The 27,596-nt window shown below is 45.8% G+C and overlaps 2 protein-coding genes across 4 annotated transcripts; one reads left to right on the top strand and one right to left on the bottom strand.

The window, feature by feature from the left end:
• Positions 1 to 281: 281 nt before the first annotated feature.
• On the top strand, positions 282 to 22,182 carry MYLK3 (myosin light chain kinase 3). 3 transcript variants are annotated; one of them, XM_072980488.2, is made up of 13 exons: positions 282 to 494; positions 9,311 to 9,401; positions 10,352 to 10,754; positions 11,596 to 12,158; positions 13,834 to 13,939; positions 15,194 to 15,287; positions 16,642 to 16,751; positions 17,191 to 17,332; positions 17,758 to 17,828; positions 18,354 to 18,482; positions 19,623 to 19,775; positions 20,420 to 20,552; positions 21,154 to 22,182. In XM_072980488.2, exons 1-13 carry the CDS (start codon positions 444 to 446, stop codon positions 21,223 to 21,225), a joined length of 2,118 nt encoding a protein of 705 aa, XP_072836589.2. In that variant the 5' UTR covers positions 282 to 443; the 3' UTR covers positions 21,226 to 22,182. The 3 variants fall into 3 exon arrangements, with proteins under 3 accessions (XP_072836589.2, XP_072836588.2, XP_072836587.2); XM_072980487.2 differs by lacking the exon at positions 282 to 494 and adding an exon at positions 507 to 3,853; XM_072980486.2 differs by lacking the exon at positions 282 to 494 and adding an exon at positions 6,876 to 7,594.
• ORC6 (origin recognition complex subunit 6) lies at positions 22,143 to 27,344 on the bottom strand. The gene is made up of 7 exons (XM_020788348.3): positions 27,161 to 27,344; positions 26,347 to 26,476; positions 25,650 to 25,813; positions 24,859 to 24,948; positions 24,299 to 24,411; positions 23,699 to 23,773; positions 22,143 to 22,687 (listed from the first exon to the last, which is right to left on the bottom strand). Exons 1-7 carry the CDS (start codon positions 27,223 to 27,225, stop codon positions 22,560 to 22,562), a joined length of 765 nt encoding a protein of 254 aa, XP_020644007.3. The 5' UTR covers positions 27,226 to 27,344; the 3' UTR covers positions 22,143 to 22,559.
• Between the last annotated feature and the right edge of the window lie 252 nt (positions 27,345 to 27,596).

Here is a 27,596-nt window from a genome sequence, read left to right as displayed (position 1 = left end):
ACGATTGCCATGGAGGGGGGTGGGTGGGGTGGGTGCCCGCTTGTGAGCAAACGCTGGAGCCACGTTCAAAACGGGTGCTGCCCTACCCTTCGAAGACACCCTTCCCTCTGGCGAAAAGAAACCAGGAGGGAATATAAACACGAATTACTGGTAGGGAGACCTGTGTCACTCTGACCTTTTCCTCTAATCCGTTTGGAGTGGCACATCTCTTGAAATACGTTTGCGTCCCACCGTTGAGTCAGAGAAACAAGGGCTGCTGGACGACGCCTCTCCTGCAGGAGACCTTCCCAGATCCCTGGCCGTTGGTTTCTCTGATTAGAGCTTCGTTCACCCGTTCTTCGTCTTCCACTCCTTTGTGATTTAAGGCCCTCTCCTTTCTTCACAGGCTGGTGTGAGCTACCCGGCTTTGCCATCTCCCGACAGCTACTCCCGGGAACTGCTATATGCTGGTATCTAACTCTACTTTGGTGAATGAATGGACCACGAATGATGGGGTAGGTTCTGATGAAGGGCAGCCAACTTGTCTTTTCATTTGTGAGATTTCTTTTCTGATCTGTCTTGGGATGTCGTCCATGGCAACCTTGCTCAACCAGGGTTTAAATTTAGTCGTGCTCAAAACAGCCACGGATAGGGAAAAAAAGAGAAAATAGGACCCACTCTTCTCGGCTCTATCTCTGTCACATAATTAGTATTTGAAACAGGCTCCCTGAGCGGCAAAGAGCAAAATCCATCCAGGGCAAGGTGTTATGAAATGCAAAATGTATATTTTAAAAGCCTGTTTTGAAAAGCGAGAACACTAATCAAGAGGTTACAAATGACTGGGCTGTATGAGGAGCTTTAAGGAGTAAAAAAAGACATACCCTCTGGAGAACACCTATGTCTGCAAGTGGATTCAAGCTGAATAAATCCAAAACTCAATTTGTCTTGGACAGGGGAACATGTAGACCGGTTGTGCTTTGATGCTTCTTGCAGTTTCATCTCTCTGTCTCTCTCTTTCCCATGTATTTTCAGTCTTTGAATGCAACCATCACCTACCATTCCATTTAAAAGTCCCACTGCGTTGTTTTTTTTCCTGTGTGTTCAGATTGTTGGCATGACTGTCTCTACCCCTGGTGCTGGATATTGTCTGCCAATTACAGTAAAATAATTAGGCTGGCCATATGTTTGCAGTTGAGACAGGATGGCAAACCATAGTTTAGAGCCACGATTCCCAGTGTTGGATCTCTGGATGTTGTCAAAGAATGCCCGCTTAGCCTGGCTCGCTCATGGTCAGGCATGCTGGGAATTGTAGTCCAATATCTGGGGGGGGGGCTAGGTTTAGGAACCACTGGGAGAAAGCAGGGACTTACTTGCTCCTCCTGACAGTCATGAGTTGTTTCCAAAACAGCAACAACAACGTCTTGACGTTCTCTCATTGAGACGGCCAGCCTCAGGGGACTGAGGAATGGGAAGTATTTCTAAAGCCAGACTAACAGAGATGCTGGTCTCAAGTGTCGCCTTCTGTCTCCACACCTCTCTGCGAAATATCCAGAGCAACAGAAGGACCTTGAGAGAGAAAGCCGAAAAGGTGGCGGAAGCAGGTGGCTGGAGGAACTGTCTCCACGAATGTCCATTTGGAGACAAACGGAGGGCAAGGTGTCTGTTTACACGGCCGTTCTGGATTTAGAGTCGCTAATGGGAGGGCCAGCCTGCTTTGTTCCAGTCAGGCTGCCAAATTTCCTAACGCGAACCCGTTTGAGCTTGTCCGGTTTGCTTCTCACCAACTTCTCTGGCTAACATCTTGCCCGCCTGCTTAAGAACCCTGGTGTCGGGGAAACGAACAGCTGCTCCCTCTAAATGCAGTTGTTTCTCACATCTGTATAGTGTTCTTCTGTGGGCTGGATTATTTCTCTGGGAGCGGCAATGCATCAGTTCTGCACGGCCAGGAGTCTTGTGTTTATGTTTTGCTTCCATATAGACTCACCAGGAAAGGAAAGGCAGCAGAGCTGGGAAAACATATTATTCTAATCAAAAACCCCATGACACTTTCAGCAGCCTGTAGGATTCTGGAAGCTGTCATTCAAAAAGTAACTTTTCCTGGCTCTACCTCTGATCAGCATTGAAGCATATGTAACTTCCTTGGCCTGCATTCACTTCTACATATGCCTGTTCCTCGGTTCTTCCGTTGTCTATTTGACCTTGGGATTCCAGTCTGTTTTTACAGTATCTGGAAGGGATCACAGAACAAGGCTTTGAAAAGTTACTTTCTTGGACTGTGTCTCCCAGAATTTCCTAGCCAGCTGGGGATTCTGGAACGTGTAGTCTGAGAAAGCCATTCTGTCCAAGCCCTGCCATGCATGCATGCTGGTGTATTAAAATAAGGTACAGTCATGATCATCGTGACCACTTAGATGTCAAAAAAAAGAAATGCATCATGCAAAAGGCATCATGGATGCCCATTTAACAGGGCTGAATTTTATTGTCTGCACAAACAAAACAGAAATAGAGAAGACTTTAATTTAAAAAAGAAACACCATGCTTTTTCTCAGCACAGAAAGGAAGAGTTTGCCCTGGCTTGATGATTTTTGGGATGATTTTTTGGGATAACCCAAAGGCCCTTCTCGCCGTCCCTTCTGAGGCTTCTTTACCTTCAAAAAGTGGATTGATGCAGTTCTTCAAATGGATCTGGGATGTGCAGTATTTTTGGCCTGGAAGGGACACATCCAGAGTTGGCAAGAGGGGTGGAAGTTACACTTGCCTCTGTGAGTGTGTTGTCGCTCTTCCAGCCATCGGTCTTGGCAGTGGTGCTGCATGTTGACACACTGAAGCAAAAACAGTCTTCCGACCAAGGACGGCCCTAATTTGGGACATTTATTGATTGCATTTATATCCCACCTTCCAGTGGGTTTATATCCAGACTTTCTTCACGACCACCCTGCTTGTGGACACAGAGAGAGAGAGAGACAAAGAGAGTATGAATAACTGGCCCAAGGTTACCCAGCACACTCCATGACCAGATGGGGATTTGAATCTAGATCTCCCGAGTCCTATCCCCTGCTCTAATCAATACACCACACTCTCTTTCTTTGCACACGGAGACCTGGCACGGGGTCTTCCACGAGGTTTCTGTTTTGCTGTTGGACACAACATGGGCGGTGGGAGAGTGCGCTGTTGGAAAGGCAGACCTCCACTCGGGAGAAATTACGTGGCTCTAAAAGTGAGGCACCTGTTTTGCATCCATTCACATTCTTTGAAAAAAAAACCCATCTTCTCCACGCCCTCCCTATTTGCTGGCCTCAGGGGAGATGGGGGCACACGGAAGATGGAGATGTGGCCGAAACTGACTCACCCCCCCCCAAAAAAATATTGGGCCAGCCAATCTCCACGAGGGTCTTTCTTTGGTCCACCTGCGTCCCACTAAGCCAAGCTAGCCCTCGTGTCCGGACGTGGCGGTGACCCTTTCTTTTGTACGCCCAAGTTACCACCACTTCTTGTACAAGAAGGGGTGACTTGACCATCCTCCGTTTTGCACCTCCGCTCAGCCCTTATCAGCGATTCAGGAAATGAGCTGTAGGAATACAGATAAAAGCCAGGACCTTTGGAGACAAAGCGGTGGCTGAAATGCCTGCAAACACCCCCCCCCCTTTGCCCTGATAAGGCGGGATGCCTATTCTGGAAGGGCTCAGGAGGAGGGTCAGGCCCTTCATTCGGGTCCAAAGCTCCAGGCTGGCACAGCATTTTTCCCCCCCGCCCAACAAGGCCAAGAGGGAGGCGGAACATGGGGACGCTCCATCCAGGTTCTGCCTTCCACAAGACATTTTGTTTGAGTATGGGAGGAGAATCTTGCGTCTCTGGTTACATCAAGAACTTTGTGGTAAGGAAACCATGGCTTTCCTCACGCTTTCAATGCCAGTTTTATGTAAACTTTGGTTTTCTGCATTCTGTTTCGTCTTCAACGCCCAGTGAACTGTTCAAACAAAGGATCTAGCGCTCTGCTTGTCCAGATTCCGGGATAGATCTCATTTATTATTTGTTTGTGCTTTGTTGTTATCTTCTTAGAAAGTAAAGCTTTGCTTTAATTTATGCCTCTCTTCAGAATTTGTGACGGGGCAGTCTGTTTCTGTTCTTAGAAAATTCAAGTAGACATGCAGAGGAATTTCCTCTTATGATTTTTTTTTCTTGATAACAATTTGGCAGATTTACTTCTCAGGCTATTGTTTTACCAGGCCATGTTCCCTGGGGAAGAGCGGAGGGCTATTAAAATGGAACTGAGACGCAGTAGATAATAGTTACAATGGCTTGCTCGAATTAACTAAAATGTTTAATAACTCCGAATGTGTGTGGTTCTGCTTATCAATTGTTTTCCCCAACAAAGAACAAGCTAATTTAGGGTTTTTTTTCCTTGAAAAATAATTCTGAAATGCCCTGGGAAAAACAATTTGTATACTTTGATGGGTTGCAACTTTCATATTCTGAACTGAGTGATGTGCGAATTTAAAAGCCAGCGTAGTTGTGTTGATGGATAAGAACAAGGCTTAAAACTTCACAATCCAGAAGGCAGGCAGAACTTTTATTGAGATTGACTACAATTTTGTGATAGTGAACAAGCTCTTGAGTTCTGCTGAGCACTCCATCCGGACAGGTGGTTAAAAAAAGGGAAGTGGGTACAGAAATCCAAAAATATGTGTAGATGTTTCAGGTTGTGAGCTCCATCGTGAAGCACAGATAGGAACACAGAGTTCTGACTCCTTTTTAATAATAAAACAGAAAATACATGTGATATTTCTTTTTGTGTGCTTAATACTGCATGTTTTTTAAATAACATCAGGCTCCATTTAATGTGCCTATTACATTCAACCAGCGCAAATGGTTAAAAATTTTCCTCCGTTTGTTTCTGAATTACATTTCCAGTCCCCCGCCCCCCAATGCAGTAGAAAGGTTTAAAAAACTGACAAAATTAATCCACCCTCTTTTAAAGTCCGTCAGGCCTCCACATTTCGTATACAGGAGTGCAAAAATGGAGTTGTGATCACTGTTTTGGCTTCCCGGTGCAAATCAATGGGATGTTTATACAGGGACTTGAGATGTGGGCCATAAATGGAACTGGACGAGGCATAAATCACTCTGGATCAAACTGGGATACACTTGGAAGCCCTGAATTAGCCTATGAATCAGATTGAGGAAACAGCGCAGAGTCCTAATGGAAACCTCTGCCTTGCTTGCGCTCACTGTTGCCTCTCCGTCTTGTTATAGCTGGATGGCTGCAGTTCAGCTTCTCTTTTTTCCTCAGCCGATAAATTATTCCTGTATGTGTGAATGACGTCAGATGGAAATGTCACGGAGATGTAAGTTGGCAGAGGAGCATGCCAGAAAGCAAACGCTGGGGTGGCTCTTTAAAATTCTCTTAAATTTTGTTTAGGTGGCTGTTCCGGGTCTTAGCGAGAAAGCTGCAGGAAAGGGTCATTGCAAGAAAGAGGGTTATTTAAGCTAAGAAGATATAGATAGTGGAGATAGGTTGAAGGATGGACGGACGAGTGAGTGGATGGACGGAATTCGTGCTCTACCGTTCCATTAAGAAGTAGAAGTCAAGGTGATCGGCAAAAGCCATCTAGTTAGCTTGAAAACAAATTACAATAGGGATGAAAAGCAGGTCAAATGATAAAACTTGGTATAATCACAACCACCAAAGCCATTAAAACTGTCAGGGGGAAAAAAGAATCAGTAAAACCGTTTAAAATGTCCAGCTGTGGAGGCTTTAATCCAAATTAGAATCCATGCCAAGCACAAGACTAAATGGGAGATGTGTGCAGATATTCTCGACTACAAACCCCTGGATCCATCAGCCAGCATGCCAGTTGGTGGATTCTGGGTGTTGCAAGCCCAAAAAGTATAAAATGCCAAGCTTCCAAGCACAACTTCCAGAACAGTTTCTGTCTACCTGCTTTTGTTGACTTTGTTCATGTGAATGCAGACCTAAGAGACCCCTTTTCGGGTGTTTCTGCAAACATCATTAGTACCATCTGGAAGTTGAGTCCTGGCCACTGGACTTCTTCCTTGTTAGGTTGAAACGTTTGGTTCCTCCTCCAAGCAGCTTCTTCAGACTGAGGAGAGTCGGTACCCACGCGAATAAAGAAGCCAGACGTTTCAACCTAACCAGGAAGAAGTCCAGTGGCCAGGACTCAACTTCCAGAGAACCTCACCTGGAGGACTGAGAATCTTCACAGAGATGTCATTAGTACCCATTTCCTCTGGAAAATAATCTCTAGAAAAAACAAAACTGCCTGACAAGAAAACCCTTCTTCTTTCTCCTTTAAAAAAAAAAAAAAGATGAAGACGACAGTGGGACCATTCATTTTGCTGTTAACGATGGAAACAGTTTAGACGTCTCATATTTATTATGCATTGGTTTATTTTTGTGTTTTGTTTATACACTGGAGGCCCTGTTCACACAAAAGGAGGAATGTCGTTTGAGTTGTTTCAGTTGACAGAGGTATGCCGGCCCTAGAGAGGTACTCGATATCTTTGTCGTGGCCTTCTATTTTTAAAACCCCAACTGCCGGCCAGCGTCAAGGATGTCTGTTGGCCGTTGTGTTTGAGTTGTGTTTTCAGGCCTTTTCACATTGCGCCCGGCCCTGTTTTTTTCTGTCTTCTTTCTCGTGGCAAAAAGAACTAGAATGTGAGACGGAGTTTTGATACAAAGAGCTTTACACACTGAGTGGGGGACGGGGGGAAAAAAAGCCCAATCACATTTCTTCATTTCCTTTTCTCTGGGTGGGCGGATGTCTTTGACACCCCGGGTGCCCATTCCGGAGATGCTTGGTTATCAACAGCCTCTCAAGGAAAGAATTTTAAATGGCTCTGTGACGTCCAGGAGGCCAGTGGCGTTGGGCAGGGGGAATCTTGAAACCCATTGCTCTCCTTATTATGCACTGACAAAACACACAATGCCAAGAGAGACATGCTTTACATAGCAGCAAATAGATGCCGGGTTGGCAGGGTGTTCTAGAATTTTCTCTCCCTGCCCAAGTGAGATGGAAATTCTGAGAGAGGTGTAGTTTCCACAAGTCGTGGGCAGCCAACATCTTATTTTTTTTTCCTCATCAAAATGTCGGAAACTCCTCTGCAGCCTGAAGAAACTTCTGTCAATAGGTCACGGGTTGTGAGAGGAAACAGTTTGAGCACGATGGACAGGAAGCTGAACCTTCTGAACGAAAAGGTAGACAAGCTGTTAAATTGCCAGGAAGATCTGACGGGAAAGCTTCAAGAGGTGAACCAAGGCATCGGTGACCTGGAGAAAGGCCTTTCCAAGCTCATGGTTTCGCCAGAACCTGCGGACCAAACCAGCGGAGAGAAAAGAGGCTGGAAAGAGGACCGCGGGGGGCCTCCAATGGACACCCAAAGCCTATGTGCTGAGATCTTAAAGCTGGTGAAAGCAACCCAACAAGATGCTTCCAAGTACAGGGAACGGATTGAGAAGATGGAGAAGATGGTAGACTCGGTGGATAAGGTTGTGAAATACTTGGGAGAAACTTTCAAGAACTCCAAAGTGGTAGATTTCATTCTGAAGGGTCACGTCCCTTCACGCAAAGGGAGCGCTGCGGAAATCCCGGAAGAGGTACGTTCTTCCTCTTGTTCCCGACTTCAAGATCTTCACTTCTTCCACTCAAATAATATATCTTTGGTTCATATAATACCTACTGCCTTGCCTCGTTTTGTCTTCTATATCAGGGGTTAAGAATTTGTTGTCCTCCAGATACCGTGTTCCCCCGCAAAATAAGACAGGGTCTTGTATTAATTTTTGCTCCAAAAAATTCAGTAGGGCTTATTTTCAGGGGATGTTTTATATTTTTTATATATACAACGATCTGCATTTATTCAAATACAGTCATGTCATCTTCTGGTTGATGCACAATGGTGGAGGGCAGGCTTTCACTTAACTAGGGCTTATTTTTGGGGTAGGGTTTATATTACGAGCATCCTGAAAAATCATATTAGGGCTTATTTTCAGGTTAGGTCTTGTTTTCGGGGAAACAGGGTATTCCTAGACCAACTTCCATCAGCCCCAGCCAGCGTGGCTGGTGGTTGAGGATGATGAGCCTTGTGCTCAGTCAACATCTGGAAGGCCACTGATTTCCCACTCTTGGTCTTTTTCTTATCAACCCTAAGCTCGAGGAAGCCGTGAGAATATGCTACTCATAATGTAATGACTTGCTTTTTAGAAATGATTCATCCTCGTTGCTTCTTCCAAAGTTGGAAAAGGAGTCCACTGAGATTCGTCATTACAATGTCGAAGAAGTCACTTTCTTATTTCTAGAGTGAAAAACCGATACAGTTGCTCAGGTGTTACCCGATCCCGGGCTGAACTGTGTCACCGCATTTCCCATCCAAGCTGACAGGTCTTTATCAGTTGATGGAGAAAGGGTTCAAGAAATGCGCCCTGCGACATGGCCCTTTTGGCCGTGTGCCGTGGTGGGTCTCTCATCGCTTGGGAAGGGCCGATAAGCTCAAACCGAGCAAGCGCACAAAGCTGAAATCGCCAACAATCTGCGAAATCAGAAAGCGAACATCTGAATGGAGGAGAGGGTGGAGATGCAGATCAGTGGTAAGTGCATGGGTTTCCACAAGGCTGCGTCTGCATCTCTTGGTGCTTTACAGTCTTTGTTTGAAGGCAGCATCCGTTGCTGAGACAAAAGGATTTCAGAAGGCCTTCCAGGTACCATTTGACCTGCATCCGCCCTGACCGTCTAAGCTCCAAGGCGGGTCAGAGAGGCAAACGGTCAGAGCCTTGACATTTCCCATCATCATAAAATACTTGTGTTTGGGTAGGCAGGCACACGGGTTGCCTTGCTGTCGTCTTTCTCATGACAGATGAATAGCAATTCTGTTTGAATGATCGCCATTCTTTCTAAATTGGGCTCCCCCACTGAGCTTTCAGGCACCTTCCGCTTCTGGCTGTTCGTGTCTGTGTTTAGCTCCTTCTGGAAAAGCAGAAACGAGAGCTCGAGGAGGAGGAATGGGAAGCTTCATGTTTTTGTTAGGCGAGGATCAAGACTGGGCCCAGAGGGAGAGGAATTGGTGGCTGCCTGAAAATACTAAAGAAAAAAACCTCAGAAATACATATTACTATTTCCAGGGTGTATTTACCAGAAGTGGCCATTGGAGGGAGCCAGAAACCATGCAATGTACAGCGGTTGATAATTCTGCTTTTTTCAACATCTGCAGGGGGTTGGAACCGATCCTCCACAGAGACTGTGGTCCTACTGTAGTTCCTCACACTGGGTCATTTGTTTACTTTTCTTTCTTTTTCTGTTTTTCTGTTTTCGTTTTTTAGACAAAAGATAAGCCAGACGAGAAAGGTGCAAAGGGGAAGCATGCACCTTCGAACAAGGGGATCCAGGCACACGGCAAGAATCCTCCGGAAGGTAGTTTAAGAGATTTCTTGATGCGTAAATAAACAACCTGCGCAGCCCTAACCCGCTTGGGCCCAAGCTATCTCAAGGACATGGTGGTCCCAGAGGGCCCCCGTAAGGAGGGACTGGAAATAATTTCTGAATTCTTTGTACCTAGGAAACTCTGCAAGGGTCTCCGCGAATCAGGGCTGATTTGATGGAATCAAATTTAATCCTTGTGTCTAGGATATACCAGTAGGGAGTGCAATATGTATCCACAGGCTTGTGACTGATATGCATTGTTAGGTGTTTGTCTATAAACCTGTGGGTCAACATTTTACTTCTTGTACGTGTGAAAGTGAACAATAACCCAGGAAAAGTCACGTTTAAGCCAATCTGCAAGGCTCTAAGGAGCCACAGGGCTTTGGCTGCTGTTTTTATGTTCATTTTTTTCCCTTGGACACGGCGAAAGAGGTGAGCACAGCTGCCTTTTGGAGAACGTGTGTGGCAGTGTGACTTCGAGAAGGGCCAGGATAGTGGCAAGCTTTTAGGGTGATGGAGCCCCAAGTGAGCCCCGACTCTGGCATATGGACCCCACAAATGCCTTGGCGTGCCAAGAGGTGATGCCAACTTGGCCAAAGAAAACCAAACAGGCATAATACATACGTAAGAGCTAGGGGGTGTTGTTTTTAGTGAGTGTTTTGAACTGCAACTTGGGAAGGTGAAGTGGGTGGCCTCTCTCTCATTTTATTTTTTATTTTGTCTAACCTACCTCGCAAGGTCGTTGGGGCGACACAGTGGAGAAGGGGAGAGCTGTAGCTACTTTTAGCTCAACAGGAGGACAAGATATACCATTAACTGCCATGAATAAATGAACGGGGACAAGCGAGAGCCCCCGGTCCACTAATCCCTGTTTTCCTCCTATTAATCCCCCCCCCCGATTAATATACCCCCCCCCAATTTAATAAAATTTCCATCCCTAGAAAACAAAAGGGAGAACAAGCTGGATGAGTGTCCTGGGGGATGTGAAAAGGTGAACTTGGCTGGCCCCGTCCTTCCCAAAGCCGACGCCAGTTTCCGTACGCAAGAGAAGATGGCCCAGCTGGAAAAGGCGCAAACGGTTGGTTCAGGAAACAGCGCGAAGGGATGCCGGAAGCCAACGGACACGCTCCAGAACCACAAGCTGCTTGCTGGCCCAAGCGGTGGCAACCCGACAGAAAGCCCGCCGACAGGTGATACTGCTCCAAGCCCGGAAGAACTTCCTTTGAAACACATCAACCCAAAATCAAAGGGAAGTGAAAAAAGCATCTCCTCCCGACTCGCGAGCCCCCCCAGGGAAGCCAAGCCATCTGCCTCAAAGCCTGCTGGGGAAGTTACACGAACAAGGTAGAAATGTCTTCCCTTTATTTTATTTTTTTATCTCTTGGGCACTGATTTTTTTTTTATGGAGCCTAGAAGGATCATGTCTATACAGTAGGATCCCCTGTATCCACAGAATCAGTATCCACTGATTAATTTATCCATGGTCTGGAAATATTAAAAACATTAAGTGAAAAATCGTGGAAATATATATTTCTAAAGATGAAGTTGCCAGAACTGGCCAATAGCATTTGCTATTAAAATAGTGTTTGCTAAAATCTGTGTTTTTCAGGCATCCGCAAGGGGACTTGGAACCAATCCCCTGCGGATATGGGGGACTTATTGTAGTTGCAAGCAGGGAGCCCCAGATGTCCCTGGACTATATTATACAATGTCTAAATTATAAAATCCACGTTCATGTTCACTGCTTTAAATAAGGGGATGGTTCCCAAAATAGGTTTCATAGGAATTGTGTCCAGTGGAGAGCATGGGTACCCATAGGCAAAAGAGGGGCCGTGCATCCTGCTTTACGAGGGGCAGTCCTCTAGTAGCTGAAGTAAAGACAAATGGAGTTATCCCCCTGTTGCCAGATGTGGAGATGACGTTCTAGGCAGTCAATAGAAGCCCAACTGGATGGCGCTACCAGCTGATTCTTGTCCTAGTCTATTTCCAGCTGTCATTTCCAGCTAGAGCAAGCTATGGAATCAATTAATCCAGGGTAAGTAACACTTAGGCAACTTGCGCTCATTCAACGGGACAACATGATAGTGACTGGCATTTGGATCCAGGTGAATATGGTGAGCTGGGCTGTGTTGCTAAAAAGGCTTCCCATAAAGTGTGCAATGATAAGGTTGTGTTTGCTTGGCAGGCTTTCAATTAACGTGCAAATGAGCGAAGTTCAGGACAAGACATCTAAGAGCAAAGAGGGGAATGTTGGCATCTGCGGCAGTAAAGGTGTTGGGCTGCCGGCTCCTCTCCCTTCGCCTTCAGTGGCCGAAACAGCTAAACATCTGCCAGAACCTTGCAAAGCTAAGCAGGCCTCTAAAAGCAGCGGGACTGAGCCAGGTCACGAAAGCAAAGGGGCGAGGCCTCCCGACAAGCCTGCTGGAAAGCAGACCCCCAAACCAGACGGCCCTCCCTCACCGAGGCCACTTGCGACACCCCAGGAGAAAGGAGGGATCGGAGGCAAAGCCGGATCAGGCCCGCGCAAGGTAGCAGAGGACTCTGGGAGAGAGCTAGCAAATGCTGCGAAAGGGCCTAAGGAATCCGCCGAGGGACCCCAGGAGTCTGCAGAAGAAGTCAAGTTGGGGATGATGGGATCGGGGAGCAAACCCGCAGGAAGACGAGTGAGCAGATCGGATCAGGGGGCAGGGAAGCCCACCGGAAACGCTCCAGCCCTCGGAGCCGACAAACCGGAGGAGCTAATCATTGGTAAGTCATTCATTGCCTGGGATCTGAGCACCTTTAGCTCCTGCTTCTGCTCCAGATTTAGCACCTTTTGAACCTGATCTAGCTGCCTGGATCACAGCTGGAGCTCAAAAAAGTGACCTTTTTGTTTTTTTTGCATAACAATCCCTAAACAGGCTAACGAGCATGAGGAGCAGGAAAGGGGGAGACATAAAGACGCTAAGATATGGTCTGTTTTCACTTTTTAAAACCTCCTCCTAGACCCCCTTCCTGCCCACCCCTTACTTGACAAAGGGGTTGTCATGTTGAACCTTTTCTTTAAAAAAAGAGATGTCTTAATTAAGACAGTGGAGGTGGATGACTCTGATTTTAAGGAGGGAGAACAGATGGAAGTTTTGGATTTTCTTGGACTACAAATACCATCATTCTGTTCTGGGAGTTCTGTTCCCCCCCCCCTTATGGACACCTGAAATGTGGCTCACCTGGGAGAAAGGCCTAAACAGGAAGGCTGTGGGGCCTAGCTCTGCCTAGGCTTCCTGTTCCTGCCCCAGTGCTAGCTGGGAGCTTTCTTTCTGAAGCAAGGAGCTTGGGCAAAGAGCTAGTCCTAGCTAAGCGTCAAAGGCTTCCGGTTTGTAAGATGTCAGTAAGATAGGCAGAACTCCCAGAATGGAGAACTAGGGTAGTTGCACTCTAGAAAATCTGGAAATCACATCCCTAGTGGTGCAGCCACGCTGGACTTAAGTCTGAATTTTACAAAAGCTGTCCAGGGTGCTGAACCGTATCCATAAAACAGATTTAGCACCTTAAGAGAGTTCTGGTAAAGTCCAGGCAAAAGATTGGAACAGATTCACCCAGTCACACGGCTACCACTGGAGTTGCCAATCTCCTGTTGAATAAAGGTAATGTCCAGAGGTGGAATTTTCATCATGGACTTTCTTGATGGGTCACCACGGCCCTCTTTGTATCTCCTTCACTAGATAACTATGAACCCTGATCAGTGTTCATGTTGACAAACAGTTTTTCTACAGCGATGGTGCTAAGACTGGTGGATTGGGACCAGCACAAGCCCCATTCGTTGGCTGGAATCCTGTTGCTTAGGGTAGCAAGTCATCCTTGAGTAAGTCTATTGAATCGGAGAGGATTGGGTGAGTCGGCTCTTTAGTAAGTTCCATTGATTCCAAATTGTGACTTTCTTCATTGTCGTAAGTTGCAACTAGAGTCGGCCTATTTGAATCGATGGAACTGGTGAAGGGGTCAGCTCACCCAATCTCCACTGATTCAATGGGTCTACGCCAAGGTGACTTGCTACACTAGCCAACAGGATTTCAGCCCTTGGGTTCTGATGAAGATATAGGTGTTTATTTATAATTTATTTATTTAAAATGTTCTTAACCCCACCTTTCTCCTAAAAAAAGGACCAAAGGTGGTTTACATTATTAAAAATGCAACATTAAAAGCTAAAAAGAGGCAGTTATTCAAATATTAAAAAATAATTAAATACACATTGCATTTAAAAGGTACTTGGGGCCTTTAAAGGAAAATGTGTCCATTGGTTAAGCCTCAAGAGAAGACCCATCATTTCATTGTGACCTTTTCTTATTCTCATTGGGAAAGTGGAGCTGTCGAAAACAGAGACAGAGCGGAGAGGCCTACTACAAAGGACGATCAAGGCAACTGTTAATTGGTTTTTCTCTTTCAGACGACAGTCCACCCCCTCCAGCTCCTTTTGATCATCGGATTGTCAGCATTAAGCAAACCGATATATCTGCCAGTTACTCAGTATCCCATCATGAAGTCTTGGGAGGGTGAGTTTAATTGTACCATGAGTTAAAGAGTCGCTGTATCTTTGTGAACAGCAAACATAAAAGTACTATGATACCTTCAAGATTAACAAACATTCTTCGGCATCATTTTTTCCTCTGGGTTATAATCCGTTTCTTCTGTTTATAACAAGGGTGCTAATCTAATTGTGGTTTTCTCCAAATCCACATGGGTTGATCTTGTGTTCTGACACAACATTTTTATGTTTTCCTGTATCGTTTGACCTGTAAAGCTATCTAAACATATGCCCACCCTCTACAGCAGTTTATTGAATCCTTCATCTCCTTTCGCACAGACAAGTGGGTGGAAGGATGGACAGATGGATGGACGGACGGGAGGGAGGGAGGAAGGAAGTGCATTCAAGATGTCTTACAAAATGTTTAAGTCAATCACAATATTTTCAAATTAATCATATTGAAACAACAAATATATAATGCAACTTAAAGCTGTTTAAAAGCACTTTAAGAAGGTTATAAATATAAATTTCCCCTTATTACAACCCGTACTTTTCAGGCAGTTCCTTGCCAAAATCCTGCCTTATTTAAATATTTTTAAAGCTGGTGAGCTTGGATGGTCCTGTGCCTACCTGTGGTGGGGAAATCCCAAAATACACGGTGGGACTTCTGTGTAAACAAACATGCCTTGAATAAGAGTGTAGGCTGCATAATTCCAATCTCATTGTTGACTTGACATTGGCTGTCAACTAGAGGTTGTAATGTAGAAGTTATTGACTTTCCTGTTATTTAGATCGGAGGAGGGAGGCTTTGGCTCCATGGGCCTAATCTGCCCCGCAGGGAGCTTGAAGAGGGGGTAGCCCAGGTCTCCCACCCCCATTTCACTTCCCCACCCCAAATTCAGGCCAGAAATATCCCCTCTGACAGTTTTAGAAATGCACAGCTAAAGGGCAGCCCGGCCGGCGCGGGTACAATTACGGAATCCAACACAGACCTTCATCAAGTCGTCATTCCAACGTGAAACGGAGCAAACACAAATGGGGGTGTAATATTTTAACGTAAGCACCGAACAACTGGCTGGAAAGATCAACCTTAATCCCCCCTTAAGCTGGGAGAAAGAGGAGCTCCGATACTCCTGACCTCCCGATTCCGTTCGCTTTGTACCAGGTTATTTTTAATTGACGATAAGAATAGTCGGTCTCCGGAGGCGTCGGCCGCGAGGCGTCCCCTAAGCTCTCTCGTCCCTTTGGGCCTGATGACTTTGGCTTCTCCTTCTCTTGACAGGGGGCGCTTCGGGCAAGTCCACAGGTGCGCCGAAAAGTCAACCGGACTCTGTCTTGCGGCCAAAATCATCAAAGTGAAAGCAGCCAAGGAAAGGGTAATTTTATCCGCTTAAAAATTAAAAGTACATGCCAGCTCTCTCCGAAAAAAGCTTGCTCCCTGATCAAGGCTCCATCCGGTTCCTTATCCTTCCCTGTCAGTTCTTCCACTTGGTTCCACACCATTTCCCTCATCCTGTCTCTCTGTTTTGTGTGGATTGTGAACCTGCTCAGTTGCCATTCAGCTGTTTCTTTCAGGCTCTGTTCCCTTGATTTTTTAATAACCCTTTCTTGGGTGCTTCTCAAACATGCAGATGCCTCCTTCTTGTTTAAAAAACAAGGGTGACTGATAACTTTTATTCGGCTACTTAAGTCGCACATATAGACACAGGGGCAGCTTTAGAGTCCAGTGGCTGTCCTCATCAGGCTGTGCATTATGGAGGGAGAAGAGGAAGTGAACACTTCCAAAAATTGCCCCAAATATGCTTTGTTGGATATTAAGTCCAGGTTCTATCCTTCTTATTTATTTCTGATGACCCATTTCCATATCATAGATAACCGGATGCTGGAAGAAGGGATTCCTTAAGGGCTGATTATGTGTGATTGTCATAGCAGGTGCTTTGCTCGCATCCTGTAGCTTGCAGATTAGCTGGTTTGGTTTTGTAATTGGTCTGCAACCTCTTCTTTACTGAGTCTGATTGGCAGACAGGAAGGGCTGCCTCAGTCCTGGATCTCGAGCAGTAGCATCATTTCAGTTCCAGTGATGGACGGTCATGAACCCATGTATCTCTCAGTGACCTGGTTGTGTTAATAGTGTGGGTGTGTATCTACATTACAGTTCAAGCAGATGCTGTTGCTTTAACTGTATTGGCTTTGTCTTACAGAATATTGGGCTTGATGTCCCTACCATCTCTGTTGTATTCAAAGCTCTCTAGCAGGGACTTCTAAGTCTCTGAAGGAGACGACATTTCTAGCATCCACCAGTTAAAATGGTGTCAGCCACCTATAACTATAATGTAGATATGTTCTTGGTAGGAATAACCAACCAATTTTTTTAAAAATGGTCTGCATTTGTTGTTGTTGTTTTTTATTGTATAATCATGCCATGCTAAGATGGTCAATTGGAGCAAAAATCTCATCCATAGCAAAATGTCTTCACATCTGGATTTTTGGTGAAAGGGGGTGGCAGTGCCCTTGAGCTCCAATAGTAAACTGCTGGATAGATTAGTGGTTTAAGCTTCTGGAGCCAGAGGTTGGGAGTTCAATTCCCCACTGTGCTTCTTGGACAGGGGCTGAACTCAATGATCTGTTGAGTCCCTTCCAGTTCTGCATTTCTAAGATGAGGAGGGTCGTTAAGTGCTGAAATGTTTGTCTACTGTTGCTGAGGCTGGCATGATACTTTTTATCTTTCAGGAGGAGGTGAAGAATGAGATCAACATCATGAACCAGCTCAACCACGTCAACTTGATCCAGCTTTATGATGCTTTCGAGTCCAAGAACAATGTCACATTAATCATGGAATAGTAAGTCCTTGTAATGACTAAGGAGAACGAAAATTTGGGTTTAATTACATCAGGAGGGTGCCAGAGTGTGGGAAGCTGATCTTGACAGAGCACTGGTTCCATTATCTCCTTTACCACTTTTGAACCCCTTTTCATCAATATATTTAATTGAGAGTTTAAAATTAAAAATAAACACAGAAATGTAAAATTTGCTATATAATACGAAATTTGGAAAAAAATAAGCTTTGAACTTTTAAATTATGAAAACATCATAGAATTTTTGTATGAGTGAACTGTTCACAGGACAGGGTTGTGTAGCTCCATTCTGATGACATATTGATTTAAACCTTGCAATAAAACCAGCTAAATTTGGAGCCTCTGATTTGATGAATTAGGGACCTGACAGCTCTTGAGCTAATAAGAGGATTACCTGTTTCTTCTCAATATTTTACGTTTTCAGTGTTGATGGTGGTGAACTGTTTGACCGGATCATAGATGAAAACTACAGCCTTACCGAACTGGATGCGATCCTTTTTACCAAGCAGATCTGTGAAGGAATCCACTACCTGCATCAACAATACATCCTTCACCTGGATCTGAAGGTGAGAGAAATTGTAGCCGACTTCCTATAGAACTAAAAAATCAGATGGGAACAGAGTGGAACCCATCGGATGAAGGAAAACGCAACCCAGATTACATTTCGAAAGCTTTGCTTTGTCTCCTCTTTCCTCAAACAATTCTTCCTTTAATTCCTGGTGTTTAAATTGTGGCCCCGGTTGTTTGTATAGTCAAAAATAGCACTTACACACTAAGAAAAGAAAAAAAAGGTCCAGCATGGCCCACTTTGAATAATAATTGACTGGAAAGCGAGAGAACAATATAATGAAAAGTAATGCCATTAAAAGTGGGCTCTGGGTTTATTTGTTTATTTATAAATTTACAGATACGATCATTCCTCCAAGGCACTGAGGGTGTTGCCAGAATGAGATTTCAAATCTAGCTTTCAGCATGCTCTCTTCTTTTGCAGCCGGAGAATATACTGTGTGTGAATCGAACAGGGAACCAAATCAAAATAATTGACTTTGGATTAGCAAGGAGGTAAAGCCTTTCTTCCCACGAAGATTGTTTGTTTTAGCTTTTAAAGGAAGTTTTCAAAAAGATAACAGACCGGAAAGGAAAAGGAAGGAAACATAAACCTTTTTTTCGTGGGTTGACGACACTCTCATCCCCCTGCATGGCTTGTGTGCCTGTTTCAATTTGGGGGAGTCACCTTCTTGGACTACAATGACCAGAATCCCCACACCAGCATGTCCTGAATTGACATTAAATAAATCCCCAGCTAACTGGGGGGGGGGGTCGCCAGTTTCTTTTATCGATTAGGTGTCTTAAAGTTGCAGTTGATTTACAGCAACTTATAGGGTATGTGAGATATTTAAGAAGTGGCTTTATCAGGGCTGCTCCCAAACGGCCCAGTTTCTACGGCCGAGGAAGGTTTTGAACCCAGGTTTCCTCAGCCCTAGCCCACCAACTCCATACCAGAAATTCGAATTACCACTTAAATAACATTTTCTTTTACGGCATTGTTCATATCTGCTCTCTCTCTTTCCCTCGTTTCGGGTGAAGGTACAAGCCCCGTGAAAAGCTGAAAGTGAATTTCGGCACTCCCGAATTTTTGGCCCCCGAGGTGGTGAACTATGACTTTGTATCGTTTCCAACCGATATGTGGAGCGTCGGCGTCGTAGCTTATATGCTGTGAGTAAACTTTGAGGAGATGTGGAGGAAAGATCATTGTCGGCTCAACCTGGGCGAAAATGATGAGGCCAAAATGTAGGATTTCAGGAAGTTAGAAATCAAAAGAGGGGCTCCACAAGAAGGTTGTGTCTTTTGCCACACCGCCTCTCCTGTGCCCCTAAATTTGCCCGGTGGCTGAGATGCCATGATGGACCCCACGGAAGAAGGTTCAGCTCCTCATCCGGTCAGTTTCCGTACATGGACTGTGTCTGAGGGCCTGTCGTTTTGTTCTTTGACTCAGGCAGCAAATGCTTTGGGCTGCCCCTAGTCAGGGGTAGGAGGAAAAGACAGGATGAGGCCGAGAGGGTACATGACATGGTAGAAATGTGTCTACTGGTTCTGGAATCCTGTATCTTAGGTGTCAAGACTGGGAGAAGACTTCAAGAAGGCGGTTTGTATCAGTGGGCCCACCCAATAAATGAAATGTTGTCTCTTAGAATCACGGATTATTGTTGGTGCTGGCTGAGCTTTCTGGGAATTTAAGCCCCCAAAATCCACAAAGCCAGTTAGTTTTAACCAGCACTTCCCAACGTTTAGGCCTCTTGTCCCCTTTTTGCTTTCTGAAGACTCCTTGCCTCTCCCAAACAGTCCTTGACCATCATCCAATGTTCTTTTAAAGGTAAAGGTTCCCCTTGACCATTTTTGTCCAGTCACGTTCGACTCTAGGGGGCGGTGCTCATCCCCGTTTCCAAGCCATAGAGCCAGCGTTTCGTCTGAAGACAATCTTCCGTGGTCACCTGGCCAGTGAGACTTAGACACGGAACGCTGTTACCTTCCCACTGAAGTGGTCCCTATTTATTTACTTGCATTTGCATGCTTTTGAACCGCTAGGTTGGCGGGAGCTGGGACAAGCAATGGGAGCTCACTCCGTTGTGTGGATTCGATCTTACGACTGCTTGGTCTTCTGACCCTGCAGCACAGGCTTCTGCGGTTTAGCCCGCACCGCCACCACGTCCCTGTTCTTTTAACAAAACACCATTTATGCTTGTCTTCTCATTTCAAATGTTTTTCTACCCAGTTTTTGTGCTCTTTTTAGGGACTTTATAACTAGCTTTAATTTTTCTTTTAAATTTCTTTGGTCTGTTTTTTTTTCCTTTTTAGGATCAGTGGCTTATCCCCTTTTCTGGGGGAAACCGACGCCGAGACCATGAATTACATTGTCAATTGCAACTGGGATTTTGATGCAGAAGCCTTTGAGCAAGTCTCACAAGAGGCAAAAGACTTCGTGTCCAGACTTCTCATAAAGGAGAAAAGGTACCTTTCTTTTGTTTCAAATCAAGTTGAAGCATAATCCACTTTGGGCAGTGATTGATTGATTTATTATATTTTATTTACAAGATTTTTTTAAGCCACACCATTACCAACGGTCTCTGAGCGGGACTTTACAGGGACTTCATGTCCCATGCGCCCCTCTCGTTCATGGCTCCTGCCCTTGACCTTCTTTGGACCAAGCTTGAAGACATGCTTAGGATGTATCTATAAACGGTCCTTCCTTGAGTGGAGAAAAATATCTGCTTGTCACAGCACCTGCATTTCCTCACCTCTGTACTTTGCATCCAAGTTATGCTTTGTTTCTGATTGGTCACTGGAAGGCAAGCACTGGCTTCATTGGATTGCTGTGGCATGTGGTTTTGAAGGAAATGCATTATGGGAGGGGGGGAAATGCCCAACTGGAGAGCATACGTATTCCCTTAAGTGTCTTGTTGGACCCTATGCAAATTATCCAGATCTGTCCAATATTGTCGGCATCCAGAGCAATCCCAAGACTGGCAGTCAAGAGTTCTTGTTTGGTCCAAGATGCCGTCAAGACTCAGAGGGTGTTCGTGAAATAAAGGAGCCATAATTTGGTTGGCCAAGTTGCCTGTTCACAAGTTCTCTTTCTTCCTTGCTCCCCTCAGTGGCAGAATGAGCGCAGCCAATTGCCTTAAACATGAATGGCTGATGGACTTACCTGCCAAAGCCCAGAAATCCAGGGCCCGGTTGAAGTCTCAGCTCCTGCTACGGCGTTATATGGCCCAACGGAAGTGGAAGGTGAGCACTCTGTGGATTTCCAAGTTCTTTTCTGAGAGCAGTTCAAGGTGCTGTTGCCTCTTCTTGGTTTTTTTTTTTTAAACACGTGTGTGGATCAGACAGTAGATATACTGTAGATCAAGACTCCCTGGTAGATCTCTAGATGGGTTGCAGTAGATCAGAAAATATTTCTAACTCTCAGTTGCTAAAAAACAAAAATCCCCTACCCCCAAATTAGGTTGCTGACAAAGAATATTAAAGAGAAAACCAGACATGGAGTTTTTTTGTTTGGGGGAGCGGATTTATGAGTACCGATCACAGACTCCAGGGTCAACCTACGTGATTCAATGGGACAAGCCACAAGATGACCTTCAGTCTGACTCCTTTTATTATTGCTGCTGCAGTAGGGAGCTAAAATTCATCTGCCACCCCAAATGTTTGGAAAATGGGCCATGCCGATTCTGAGAGTCACAATCCAAAATAGCCAGTTTCCCGGTTCTACATTTGAGTCAGCTTCTGCACAGCTGGAGGGGGAAAAGATTTAGCCACTAAAGACCGGATTATCACTGTTTCCTGCAATGTTGCACCGGCGCTCATTTCAATGTTTCCATTTACCTTGCAGAAGCATTTTTACGTGGTTGCTGCGGCCAACAGGTTAAGAAGGTTCCCAAGCATGTCCGAGAATCCTGCGTAACCTGCTGAAGAAGCAAAAACGCAAAAGACTTGGCGATTTCAAGGAAGAGCCCCTTTTCTGCACATTGGACAATAAGAATGCCGTCTTCGTCTTAGGTCACACAGCCACTGTGGGCTTAAGTTTCTGTTTTCCCAGACTAGTAGGATAGAAGAGAATGTTCTGTCAGAAAAGAAAATGTGGGCAAGAAGAGTTAAGGAGGTCTAGAAAAACCTGAATGAAGGCCTCTTGAACGTACTTTTAATTCTCTAATGATATGTCAGTTGTTGGAGATTCCCTTTTCCGAGCTTCTTCTAAGGACATAAATCCTGTTTGAGAACCTCTGGGTGCGCGCGGGGGGGGGGGGGGGCTTTCACGTAGTTAAATAAGAAAATCTTGTTGCCAGGACTGTGTGAAATATTTTGTAATTGCAGCATTTTTGCTTTGAAAGATAGGCGGAAGGGGCTGAACAGAATTGGGTGTGAGGGGCATTTGCCTTGCTAAGCCTTTGCATTTGACTGGGTTTCGTTTCCCTGCTGTGGCTGTCGTTTCACGCTATATTCCTGCCTTTTCTCCTCACTTGTCCACGCGTTTTAAAGTGGCAAACCCCCCCCCCATAGGCTGGGGGAACCCTCATCGTTGTTCACAAGCACTGATGACAGCAGTACCCCTGAGTGTGGTCAATTGCTTTCAAGGGTTTGTTGCACTTTGGGGTACAGTACCGCTCAATCAGTTATGAGTTACTACCACCAGTATAATTCGTTGACCTCCAGGCTAGAAAAACATTGGCACTTTTCCTTTTATTGGTAGCTGAGTGATGAATTAGTTATTTAAGCTGATTTGGAGAATAGTGATTCTGGATCAGTAGTAAGGTTGCTACAGCAACTCCGGCTTTAGTATTGAATTGGTAGTTGCAAAACAATGCAAAAATGAGAAACAAGAACGGAGAAATAAAAATATTTATTTATGTTTCAGCACCAACGTCTTGCATGAAGTGGAATTTTTAAAAAGCATCCTATGCCAGAAGCTAACCTTAAAAACACTTGAGGCTTAAAATATGGCCCAAATTTATTAAAAGGCCAGATGGATACAGCTGAAATTCTGTCTTTTAAAACTGCTTCAGAGGGCATCTGTGTCAAGGCAGCGACTCTAGGGAATTCATATTTGAGTGGCTAGTCCTCATGACTGAGACCCAGCACTCTGCAAAACCATCTCATAGGCTCTATCGCAGAATCATCCTGGCGAATAAAAACACAGCCTAGTGTCTGAATGAAGTTTAAAAAACAATCATGAGCTAAAAATTATCCTTCAAGTTAAAAAGCCTGGAGAGATTCGTTCCTCGTTTGGGGGCACTCAGATCAAGCACTCTCCCGTTGCGACTTTGCAGCGTTTTCCAATATCCTCCTTTTCCATTCTTCGTACTCTTCTTTCGCTTCGGTTTCGCTTCTCGGCCGCTTGCGAGGAACAACCGCCTCTGCCTCAGGACCTGTTGGGAGGGGGGAGCAATTCTAAATTGAGAATTTAAGAGGCCTCAATAATGGGGTATATGTGAAAACTATAGTCTGCAAATGCTGGACAACATCTCCCATCTTTCTGTAGTCTTGGCTGGGGCTGATGGGATTTAGGATCCTGCAAGGTGCCCACCCTGCATCTGAACCACTACAGACTGCTTCATTCCGCGGTGTAGATGTGGCTTTCCACACAGCCTCTCCTCCAGAGTCTGACCACCCTGGGACCAGCTTAACTTCCAGAAGGTCGCTGCTTCCTACGAGCCCTCACCATCATGCCCTGGAGCCCTCAACGGAAAACCACAGCAGCGTAGCTTTGCACAAGGGCTCAAAGAATCCAGATTAACCCTAACGTGAATAGGAAATACCACCCGAGAGAGGGAGCAGTTCTTTTTTTCTGCAAGAAAGGCTCCTTCTGATAACAAGAGCTAAACATGAATCCTACGGACTGGGTGAATGTCTCTTCCTTGCTATTATTAATAATAAAAACACTGCCGGTGGGTGGCTGGCATTTCCTCAGTACAGATGGGGTGACATTCAAATCAATTCCCATTCCAGCATTTAATGAAGGAGTGGGCAAAGAGCACCTTCTCCAGATGATGAAGGACTCCAATGCCCAACATTCTTCACTACTGACTGGGCTGGCTAGCGCTGATGGGAGATGTGGTCCAATTGTATCTAGAACTCTGCTCGCCCTGATTTAACTCAGTGCCTGCTCTGCGTCTCCCCCCACCCCACAAAAACTTCTCTCACGGCCACACAAACCTCAGGGCCCCCTTAGAGGTTTAGATCCAACTGTGGGTCAGTTAAGGGCTGCCTTCTATGAACAGCAATTTAAAAACGTACAGAGAAAATACATGGTGGGATTCACAGACACTATAGGATCACACTGAGTTTTCTGAGCAGAAAACAGGCTGGAAGGTTAGAAATCATGCCCTGCGCACGCGCACACGATGACAGGGGGGCGAGTTGGGCCAAATCCCACCTACCTTCTTCCTTTTCGAGACATCCAGTCAAAGTCTTCTGGGTTTTAGGGGTCTCCTCTCCCGAATGACTGCTGTCTCCTTTGAAAGAAACAAATATAAAGCTTTTATTGCAACAGAGACTTAATTCGACAGCAGAGGAGGCAGTAGAATACAGCCGTCTTTACTCCTCGGGGAAAAGACACAGGATATCTGGGGGTTCAGAGGTCCATCCAACTACAAAACCGAGAAGGCTGGTCTCGTGTTCAGCCCGATCTACCGCACAGGCTTGTTGTGAGAAGCAAGTGGGGGAAGAGGAGAGCTGAACACACCAGAAGGTGGAAGAGAAACGGGACAAATCATTTTTACTGCATCTGATATACCTGTGGGGTGGAGTGGGGGTGAAAGTTAAAACCTTCTATGAGCAGTGGGCCCTGTCTTCCTCTGATGGACCTCACAACGGTCCAGAGAGGTAGGCCAGGCCCCAAAGTCCGTCGGTGGGTTCTGTGGCTCAGAGGAAGCTGATAAGATGAAACGACAGATCCCCATGCTGGAAGTTATAGTTCGTTGCTGGACCACACTAAAAGTGGGGAAACGAGGCTGAGAAGGCAATTAGAAAATACATACGACTGATTTGCTGGCTGATCTTCTCTAGCTGGCTGTGAAGACGGTAAAAGATGGTTTTCTTCACCCCAGAGGCAGCCGCCATCTTGTTTTTATCCACTTTAAGTTTCAAACACCTGCCAAACCAAGGGGGGGGGGAAACTACCTTTGAGAAGGGTCATCTTATGTAACATGTAGCCACGTACATAATAATCATGTGCCAATTCTGATGTATGGTGGCCCTTTTTAGAGGTTTCCAATTCCCTTCTTCTCGGGGGGGGGGGAATCCCTGTGACTGTTCAGCTGGCCCAAGGCCACCCAGGCTGGCTCTTCTCCCAGGAGGCCCCATGGGGGAATCAAACTCCCACTCTCTGGCTCCACCTAAACCACTGAGCTATCAAGTTAGCCATGTAGAGAAGATGCTATTATTCAAAACCATCTCCACCACCCACCCAAATCTGGCCAAACCAGGGTGCTAAAATCCTGCCATGGATTTGGGCTTTCAAACACCTGTTAGCCTGCGGCAGGTAAGAACTTTCCATAGGCTACACTTCAGGTAGAGCACAGGTTACAGACCACCTTACCTACAAGCCGTAAACAGTGCTGCAGTAGCGAATAACGGTTTGGATAAGTCTAGATCCATCTGCTGAGATTCTGGCAAGCTGGCTTTATACCTGAAACAAGAAATCCACGATTTTTTTGGTGATCACTATTTCAATATATCAGACAAAACACAAAAGAAAAATGAAGAAGACAAAAATGTTATGGCACATTAAAGGCTGATGATTTTAATTTCAACGTGAGCTTTCGTGGACAAGACTCCTTCCTCTGACATTAGGATGGGATTACACAACAAATTTATATCTCTTTACAGTCCTGCCCCGCTGGACGATTACCCTGCTCTATGCCGAATCCGCATTACGTCGACATTTTTGCAATCGCAAAACGATGTTTTAAATGGGGGAATTTCGCTTAGCAATGATCGGTTCCCTGCTTTGGGACATCTGATCGTCGGGTTTCAAAATGGCCGCCGGCTGAAGACAATGCCCCCCCACTGTTTTCTAGGACAGATTCCTCACTTTACAGGCACCGAAAATGGCCACCCTATGGAGGATCTTCACTGGACGAGCAAGTATTCAACCCATTGGAATGCATTGAATGGTTTTCAATGCATTTCAATGGGTTTCTTTATTTCATTTGATGATGTTTTCGCTCTACAGCGATTTCACTGGAACAAATTAGCATTGTCAAGCGAGGCACCACTGTATAAATAGTGATACTGGCACCCAGCGGAGCAGCTCTGATCTCACCTGTATTTGTGAACCGCAAGAAGCAAATCTAGGCAAAAAGAAAGCCACCTCCGGAAACAGCCTACCTCTTCAGGATTTTCAGCGCCATGTTCACGGCCTCCAGGCAGCAGAACTGGACGGCCAATTCTCGGATGCCAACATTCGAACCCAAGTCCAGCAGGCTTTCGAAAGTCTTCAAGCAGCTCTGGTACGTGGTCTTGTTTAAACCGGAGAGCCTCACCAAGTAAGGCTGCAGTGGAAAAAGCATAAGAAACAATTAATGCCCCTTTCTCCTCCAGAACTAGAAATGGCCATTTTTCCTAGTTGCAAAAGCATAAGTATAAATCTCTCTTCCAAGAAGGGAAATGTCACGAAATTTGTTGGAACCAGAGGAATACACACAAGAAGTCATTTTTATAGGCTAACTTTTATGGTGATTTCTTTCTTTTCTTTTTTTGCAAGCAAGGAGCGGTGGTGGTGGGGATAATGAGGGACTGGAGCACTGCCTAAGAGCCTTTGGCTCTCAAAATACTTAGACTACAATCCTCATGGTCCTTCCTATCAGTCATATCAGGTGGAGCTTCCAGGAACCCAACTCCATAAATGTTTTCCTATTTTTGTGTGGGAAAGGTGGAAGGAACGGTTAAAAGGGGAAAAAAATCAGGGAACCCGGAAAATTCACCAAAGATTTGTTAACTATCTTAGAGGTGCAGAAAGGTCCTTCTGTTGAAGGCCGAAATTTGGTTACGATGAAGAAGAAAGGTTATTTAAAGGCAATTTTACTTTGTCCACCGGGTTCTTGGTAAAGGCAGCGGCCAAGTCAAGGCAGATCACAGCATTACTCGTAGCGGTCATCTGAGGCAGCAAAGGAGCGCATTTCACTTGAGCCAGACGCAGGAATTCCTCGGCTTTTCTGTTGATCCATAAAGAGAAGAGGCCGTTAAAATCTGCTCTCTCGGGGGCGCGTTAGCTGAACAGCACCTGCGCTTAGTCATTTATTGATCAAGAGCGTTGATTCACTCTTCCTAAGGGTACCTAAAATGATGTACAACACAGAAACCAAACATTTTTTTGGAAAGAGACTAACCAACAATTTAAAATCCCATTTCAAACACGAAGGCTCTTTAAAATGGAATAAAAAAAGCACTCTAAAAGTCAGCTTTAAAAATCTATTTTTAAGCATTAGAGGCCATACGAATCAATACACCGCCCACACTCTTCTTCGTGATGACCTAAAACCAAGGTTCTTTAGCAACACCCTGTTTGTTCAGATCAATTAGGCAGAGCCTCCGCGGATAGGGGCAGCCTATCTCCAAATACCAGCAGCCAAGGCTTTGCTTAAGAGCAAAGAAGGCCTTATGCAAGAGCTTTCCTAGTAATCACCCCCAGGGCGAGCAGGAAGCAGAAGACCGGACTGAGCTGCAAAGCGCTCTCTCAATATTGCTGGACTCCAACTCCCATCTCTCCAGCCGCTGCATCATCTGGGGACGATGGGCGTTGGAGTGCCGCGTCTGAAAGCAAGCCAGGCATTCCTGACCCTTGATCTGAACCCGGATCCTCCACCAGCCGGGATTCGCCACCCGTTCCCTCGCCTTACCTGATCGCTCCGGGCGCGGTGACGCCCAGCTTGGACGCCAAACGCTGGATCGCCTCCCGTTCCATCGACCCGCCCGGCCCGCGGCGGGTTCAGACGGAAGAGGCTCCGCTTTTCTGTTCCCGCGCGCTTGGAACGTTGCGACACCCTCAGTGGCTACAACCCGCGCCGGGCCCCGCCCCTTTCGAACGTTCGCCCGCCCCTCCGAACGTTCGCGCTTTCCCCCCCCGCCCGGACGTTCCAGACCACGCCCCCCTCCCCTTTCAGAGAAACGCCTTTGATCTTCTTCGCAGAGGAAGGGCGGGGCCGCCAGGAAGCCAAGCCGCCCTTCTATTGGATAACTTTGACGCCGCTCAGCCCCAGAGAGGCCGAGCGCTGCCCAATGAGCAGCCGGAGGGAGCCGCGGAAGGGGGCGGGCGTGTGAAAGGAGTGCGGGAGG

Source organism: Pogona vitticeps, chromosome 10 (assembly GCF_051106095.1).
Source record: "Pogona vitticeps strain Pit_001003342236 chromosome 10, PviZW2.1, whole genome shotgun sequence".
Taxonomy (NCBI): Eukaryota; Metazoa; Chordata; class Lepidosauria; order Squamata; family Agamidae; genus Pogona; species Pogona vitticeps.
The sequence above is the reverse complement of the archived record's forward strand: the minus strand, read 5'-3'. Positions and strand labels throughout refer to the sequence as shown.

Bases quoted from the DNA above. Each gene is read 5' to 3' on its own strand.
- MYLK3 (XM_072980486.2), top strand. From the start codon at position 7,085: ATGTCGGAAACTCCTCTGCAGCCTGAAGAAACTTCTGTCAATAGGTCA. The intron at 15,288-16,641 runs GTAATTTTATCC...TTTATCTTTCAG, and splicing joins TGAAAGCAGCCAAGGAAAGG to GAGGAGGTGAAGAATGAGAT. The intron at 17,829-18,353 runs GTAAAGCCTTTC...TTTCGGGTGAAG, and splicing joins GACTTTGGATTAGCAAGGAG to GTACAAGCCCCGTGAAAAGC.
- ORC6 (XM_020788348.3), bottom strand. From the start codon at position 27,225: ATGGAACGGGAGGCGATCCAGCGTTTGGCGTCCAAGCTGGGCGTCACC. The intron at 25,814-26,346 runs GTAAAATTGCCT...TTTCCACTGCAG, and splicing joins CCAAGAACCCGGTGGACAAA to CCTTACTTGGTGAGGCTCTC. The intron at 23,774-24,298 runs GTATGTATTTTC...TTTCTTTCAAAG, and splicing joins GATCAGCCAGCAAATCAGTC to GAGACAGCAGTCATTCGGGA.